The sequence below is a fragment of the Scylla paramamosain genome, chromosome 20 (genome assembly GCF_035594125.1).
Source record: "Scylla paramamosain isolate STU-SP2022 chromosome 20, ASM3559412v1, whole genome shotgun sequence".
NCBI lineage: Eukaryota > Metazoa > Arthropoda > Malacostraca > Decapoda > Portunidae > Scylla > Scylla paramamosain.
Window position 1 is genome coordinate 17,558,995 of NC_087170.1, and position 7,500 is coordinate 17,566,494.

Sequence of the window (7,500 nt, forward strand, 5' to 3'; positions counted from 1 at the left end):
GAGGGAGTTGAGAAGATAGGTAAGGGTGTGGTGGTGGTGGCGGCGGTGGTGGTGGTCGTGCTGCTGCTGGTGTTAGGGCGTGGCTGCTTCCAGATGGTGGTGGCGGTGGTGGCAGGGAGTCGATAACGGTGTGTGTGTGTGTGTGTGTGTGTGTGTGTGTGTGTGTGTGTGTGTGTGTGTAATCCTTATCCTCTTAGTATTTTTCCTTCCTTTTTTTCTTTCTCTTTTTCTTTTTTTTTCTTTTATGAATGGGAATTTATATTTTTTCGTTCATGTGTGCTCATTTTTTCCTTATTTCCTCTCTCTCTCTCCTCTCATCTCTCTCTCTCTCTCTCTCTCTCTCTCTCTCTCTCTCTCTCTCTCCTCTCCTCTCTCTCTCTCTCCTCTCTCTCTCTCTCTCTCTCTCCTCTCTCTCTCCTCATAGAACCCACCATTCGTCCTTCTCTTTCCTCCTCCTCCTCCTCCTCCTCCTCCTCCTCCTCCCTCCTCCTCCTCCTCCTCCTCCTCCTCCTCGACCCCCCCGTGTGAGGCAACTGATTACCCTCCTACACAAGTGGATGACGTGGAACACTCCATCTCTCCACCACCACCTCCACCATCTCCTCTTCATATCCTTCCACCTCTTCACCTCCCATCCTTCCATCTTTCCCCCTGTCTCACTATTTCTCCATTCTTTGCCTGTCCACCCCCTTCTCCACCTTTTTTTTCCCCTCATTCTTCCTTCCACCTCTTCTATATTCTCCGGTTACAATTATCTTCCCTTCCTTCGCCCCTTCCCTGCGGTCCTTCCTCCTGTAACTTGTTCTCCTCCTCCTCCTCCTCCTCCTCCTCCTCCTCCTCCTCCTCGCCCTTCTTCTTCCCTAACACGCCCCTCTTTCCCTCCACCCTGGTAATTGGCTTCCCATACGCGTCTTTCAGATCTTTCCAAGCATCTCTACCAGCCCTCCCTCTTCTCTTCCTCTGTAGCGTCTCTTACCATTCTCGATAGTGGCACCTCCCTCCCTCCCTCCCCTCCTACCCCTCTTTTCTTCATTAACCCCCCCCTTCTCTTCCATCTCCTTATCCACCTCCTCCTCCTCCTCCTCCTCCTCTTCCCCCTCCTCCCATCCCTCCCCCTGCTCTCCTCCCCAGCCCCTCCATAACCGTCTGGGCACCTAAACACCCGCGCGACGCTCCGTCCATTGTCAGTCACTAGCCAAACGCGGTGTTGGGAGGACGCGCTCATACCTCGCTCCCGTCCTTGGTTCGCCAGCCCCGACCTTCCTGTCACTTGAGTCCGGGAAGGAAAACAAGCTTGCAAGCCACCACGTGAAGGCTTTTTTGTGTGAATTACTGCTTTCCTGGATTACTAAGGGGTTGCATGTTCAGTGCTAGAGGAACCCTGCGCCCTTGAGTGAAGAAGTAAGACAGGGTAAAAGAGAGAGACTACCTGGCTTGGCTTATTCAGTCAGCCACTGTAACTCCCTCTCCGCCACCGTATAGAAGACAGTGGATGTGCCCCGTTTACCTTCGCTTGGCCTATATTAGTGTTCGGAGGCGGTGAAAAAGCGTGAAAGATTGAATACACATAAAACTAAGGTGATATACACATCTAAACCCACGGAAACAACTGAGACCCAACTCTGCATGGCTTGGAGATTCGATACCCAAGTTCTGTTCGCCACGACATTACAAAGGCACCAAACGCAGTCCTCCCCAGCTAGCAGCCAGGGCCAGAAGGCTTAGGTGACGCCTTTAGAGTTAATATCGTATAAGTGAGAGCTTATTTGGGACCGTTGTGTGGATGTGCATCGAGATGAAGGCCTCTGTGCAAGTGGCCTCTCAGCGACGTGATGCGGGAACCAGAGACAGCCGTGTACCACCCTAAGGGGAAGGACGCCCAAGATATGACTCTGCTCAGGCTCTTCCTCTTCCTTCAGGTAAAAATACAAGCTACATTCCTTCGCTTCCTTCTTCAGTTAAAAACTCAAGCTACATTCCTTCTCTTCCTTTTCCTTCAGATGAAAATGTCAACTGTATTCCGTCTTTTCCATCTTCGCCTCTGGTTTTCGATACAAACTTCTTTTTTTCCTTCGCTTCCTCTTGTTCTTTTCTCTCAGTTATATCTTTTTTTCTTGTTTTATTTCACTGTTTTCTCTCTTTTCGTTCTTTATTAAACTTGCTTTCTTTCACTATCGCCTTGTCTACAGAACTTATTTTTCCTAGTTCTGCATTATTTTTTTTCCTGTTTCGTCTTCATCTTAAGTTAGATTTCTTTTCTACCTTTCTCTCCATTATCACTTCATCAGCCTTTGAATTTCCTTTTTAGTGTGTGCCTCCTCCTCCTCCTCCTCATCATCATCATCCTCCTCCTCCTCAAGTGACCTACACAAGGATCTTTGAAGAGGGTGTGTTGTAAGTCACCATTATTGATTATTATTTTATTGATGTCTTATATTTAGTTTATTTATGTTTGGTGAGCACTGGAGTCTTCTCACTACTACTACTACTACTACTACTACTACTAATGTGTTGCGTGTACAACTTGCCCTTCTGTTGCTGCTGTTGTTATAATCATTACAACACACACACACACACACACACACACAAAATAAAATAAAAAATAAAACACTGGCAGGAGAGAAGATGAGGCAAGAATCTTGGGGTTGGGGCGCCCCGTCATATGCTTATGTGTAAAGTGAAGAAATGAGAGAGGGGGAGGTGGAGGGAGTGGACGAGTGGAGGTAAGGGAATGAAGAACACACTCCAAACCACTCTTGAACACCTGTGGATGATCACCTGTGCTGAGAGGAGGTGGGGCAACTAGTGGGCAGTATCGTGGGAGTCTATGTGGAGAGGTTAGGTACACTGAGCATGGCTGGAGAACCGAGACAGGTATGAAGGTAGCATAGCGGGGTATTACGTGGAGGTTGTCTTAATCTTGATCTTGGTGTATTGCTCTTTAGACCTTCAAATTGGGTGCGTAATACAGGCGTTCAACGGGATTACTTTGTTGTTGAGTGTTATAGGTGTTTGTTTAATTATAGTAGTGTATGTGTTGTTATAGGCGAATTATGAATTTAGTAGTGAGCTCAAAAATACAATTAGTGAAAGAGATTAAAGAATCTCATACCAACATTACAGTTGTACTGACAGTTATATGTGTTTGTATGTATGAATGATGGTGGTGGTGGGGTGTAGATGGTGGTAAGCATGGGTGGTGGTGGTGGTGGTGATAAAAGGTGTTTTGAAATCAGGGATTTTGTGATAAGGAATGTACTTTAAGGATTTCATTAGTGTGGGTTTGACTGTTAATTTTAAACTGAAGGTGACACACACACACACACACACACACACACACACACACACACACAACACACACACACACACACACACACAACACACCACCTTTTTACGCAATACTTGTTTCCTGAATGAAATTTTACTGTCAAACATTACTGACATTGAGAATTTCCCATGACGGTCGTTTGTGTGTGTGTGTGTGTGTGTGTGTGTGTGTGTGTGTGTGTGTGTGTGTGTGTGTGTGTGTGTGTGTGTGTTTCTTTCCTTGGGGACTTTATCACGCGCTCAGGGCTGACGGATGTGGTGACTTGACACACACACACACACACACACACACAATACTCAGGATGTGGCAATGTTTCTGACGCAAATGGTGTCGACGATTTACCGCCCCTCCTCCTCCCTCCTCCTCCCTCCTCCTCCTCCTCTAGTATCACATTTTGAAGCCCCAATTTTTTTAAATCAACATTATCGCAGTACCCATAATAAAGAGGAGGAGGAAGGAACTTGAAGAGAACTGTATGTTAGTCTTTATCTCCATTATTTTTTCATTCTTGTCATTCCTCTGTCGCAACACAAAATCGAAAGAAAGAAAACATTTAATCTGCTCATATGTACAAAAAAAAAAAAAAAAAAAAACCTGATGCACATACAATAACACAGTTTCTCTCCAGTTCATTCACCTTTCATGATTTGCTGCAAAGTTCCTGATAATGGTGATAGTAATTTGTTAAACTTCTAATAACGCAGCGGATTGAATGATTAGTGTTGAGAGAGAAAGAAGAAAGCAGTAAACAACGAAGGGTAACAATAACAAACACACTTGCTTAACTGTTAACATCACATCTCCAGTACATCCTTTCTCTCCGTGCCTTTGTCCTCCTCCTCCTCCTCCTCCCCCTCCTCCTCCTCCTTCTTCTTCTGTCCACTGCACTTCTCTATTGTTTTGTTCCAGTGACGTGTTTTATTTGCGTCATGAACCTGCATTTATATATTTATCTCCAGGTTCTTTTTTTTTTTTTTTCTCTCTCTCTCTTCCTTTTTTTTCTCTCTTCTTTTTTTTTATATTGTCTTCGTCTTCCTATTTTTTCCTTCATCCTTCTTCGTATCAGGTGTGAAATCTTCTTTTTTTTTTTTTTTTTTAGCATACTCTCTCCATACATCTTTTTCTTTATTCATCTTCCTTTCCATTCTTTGCAACGGTACAGCATAACACGGTTCGTTTTTCTCATGGTCTTGCTCTTGCTCTTTGTTATTGTTGCCCTTGGTCTCGGTGTCCTTTCCTCTCTTCCTTCCTCCCACTGCTTCGGTCTCGGTCTTGGTCTTGGTCTTGCCTCGGTCACATCCTCCTCAAAAACCGTGTTGCTTTCTACTCTACGCCCACGCTACTTTCTCTACCTTGACGTAATGCCCTGGAAAACCCACACGTTCTCTCTCTCTCTCTCTCTCTCTCTCTCTCTCTCTCTCTCTCTCTCTCTCTCTCTCTCTCTCTCTCTCTCTGTAGCGCTGTCATTATTGTTTATTTGTTTTGTTGTTTTGTTGCTGCTTGCGTTCTCAGCTCAACACACACACACACACACAGAGAGAGAGAGAGAGAGAGAGAGAGAGAGAGAGAGAAAGAAAGGATGCCGGGAAACACACACACGTCATCGAATTCGTCATCGTTATACAACCGCGACACGAACTCCATCACGTGCTTGTCTGTATACCTGTGTGTATGTATGAGCGAAGGGTACGGAAACGAAAATAAAGAAAAAAAAAAAGCTCAAGAAAAACTTAAACGTTACGTAGTATATCCGACTTTATGAATGGGCAAATGAAGATAATGATATAGAAAAGACTGAGAAGAATGTGGAGGAGGAGGAGGAGAGGAGGACACGAACAAGAAATAATGAATAGATACAATAAACGTACAAAATAAGGCACCATTTAAAGATTTATTCCCCAGGTGTGTGTGTGTGTGTGTGTGTGTGTGTGTGTGTGTGTTACAGGACTTAAGGTGGATAATGTAAGGTAAGGTACGGCATTGCGTGGCCTGGTAAAGAGTGAAGAAGCTTACTGGTAAAATCTTATCCCTTATCCCTCGTCCTTGGTGGAGCAGTTCACACACACACACACACACACACACACACACACACACACACACACACACACACACACACACACACACACACACACACACACGAATGATAGATCTACTAGTTTTCAGTCGATGGGTGGTACAACAAATTGATAGATTCATATTCTTGACGCCTTAACACTGATGTGATATGACATTGGCTTAAGTAAAGAGACGTTTTGGATTACTGAAGAGAGAAAAGGAAGTAGCTGTGTAAGAAATGATACAGAACCACTTCACTTCACCTTACCTTCATAAAAACAGCGTAGTACTCCATAAAATACAATACAGAAAACGGACCTGGGAAGTAAGTACGAGTACATACCACTAAAATATTAGTACGCTCGCACTTAACTCCCCGCTGGAACTTAACTTAGGACATTACACGTTACTGGGAGGAAAAATAGCGACAAAAATTTAATCCACAAAGAGGAAGGGACACACAAGGTAATGATGGGCCAACGTGCAGCTTGATTCATTACGTTACAGATGGGACGAGACGAAGACGTATGATGTGATATGCATGCTGTAAGGAAAGGAGGCAGCGTCGCGGACATGTCAGAAGAGAAAACTGAGACTGTATGCTGGCGACTGAAAGAAGATGCATGTATGAAGACTTGTAGAGAGAGAAACCGATTTTATTGAGACGGTAAACTAAAATACTGACATTTAATAAGATTGCGTGGCAGAAAAAAAAGCGTTCATGTATTATATTGCAAGAGAAAGAAAACGTATTTTTTGATATTGGTATAGAAAGAATATATATTGAGACTAAAGAAGAAAACGAATTCATTATGATGTTAAGGGGAAACACGCATTTGAGATGGTATTTAAAGAATGCATCATTGAAACTAAGAATGAAAGGTTATTTATTAAGACTACGAAAAAGAAAACATTAAGAGCGTAAGAGAAAGAAAACGCACTCATTAAATCTAAACATAATTTCAAGTACTGAATAGCAGCAAGAGTAGGAATGGAAGAACAAAACGAAAAGAGTGAGAGGAAGAAGGATAAGAAAACACGCAGAAGAAGAGACACGTGTAGCTTATTGCGCTGTGTACGAGAGTAGATGAGGAGCTGGAGTTGAATGAAGCGCTGTTATGGGAGTGGGGGAGGAGGTGGAGGAGGTGGTGGACCATAGTGATGTAGAGAAAGACGTGGTATTCCTTACATGACCTAAACCACAACACACACACACACACACACACACACACACACACCAGTCACCGTCATCACCACTACCATCATCACTGCTTCTGTTCTCCCTATCTCTCCACATCTTTTAAGTTCAAGGCGATTACTAATTTGGTCATGAATGTTTACAGGTGAATGAGTGTTATGCTGGCTATTCATTTTATTCATCTCATTCCCGTCAGGAGGTATGCGCCCCTAGATAATCTGCATCATCGGCTTGTTTTTTTGGGGGGTTTAGGGATGACGTGGGCACACTTATTAGGTATTGGCGGATTTAAATCGTGTGTGTGTGTGTGTGTGTGTGAAAAGGTAGGTTAGTGTACTCTTTTTTTCTCTCTCTTTCTCTCAGTTGGTAAGTTATACGTAAGTTGCCCGGTGAATGTAAGGGTAATTTGAATATTTTAAGGGATATACAAGTGGTGGTGGTTTAGATAGGTAGATACCTTGTCCATAATTTGGTGCATTTGACCAAGGCGCGTATTGCAGAAGTTAAATTGACTCATTTATTTATTTATTTATTTTCATATTTCTTGTATTTGAATTTTCTAGTTTCTTTTGGCCATTTTATTTAAACTTTTTTTGTTATTATTTCTTCATTTCAAGCGACTCTCTTTTGTTTAAATTTGAACTCCACTTTTTTCAAATACATTGTTGTACCTCCACATTTCTCATTTACGATACCTCTTCTATGTACTGTACCATCTCTTATTATATCCTATTGAAATACCATTTTATTTATTTATTCGTTTATTTATTTACCTTTTTTTTTTACCATATTTGACACGATTTAGACTCCCTCCTTTTCAGTTCTTTTCAATGGATTTATATATATATATATATATATATATATATATATATATATATATATATATATATATATATATATATATATATATATATATATA

The 7,500-nt window shown here is 42.4% G+C and overlaps 1 protein-coding gene across 2 annotated transcripts in view; it reads left to right on the forward strand.

Annotated features, from left to right (window-relative positions):
- LOC135110518 (inositol-trisphosphate 3-kinase homolog) overlaps positions 1-7,500 on the forward strand; it is a 60,965-nt gene that overhangs the window by 42,444 nt on the left and 11,021 nt on the right. The window contains exon 1 of one of the 2 annotated variants that reach the window (XM_064022915.1): positions 1,180-1,919. The exons of the other annotated variant lie outside the window; for it this stretch is intronic. Within the exon in view, the coding sequence (XP_063878985.1) occupies positions 1,833-1,919 (87 nt within the window). The 5' untranslated portion in view covers positions 1,180-1,832. Of the gene's footprint in view, positions 1-1,179; positions 1,920-7,500 lie in introns of those variants that run through there. 2 annotated transcript variants of the gene reach the window in all.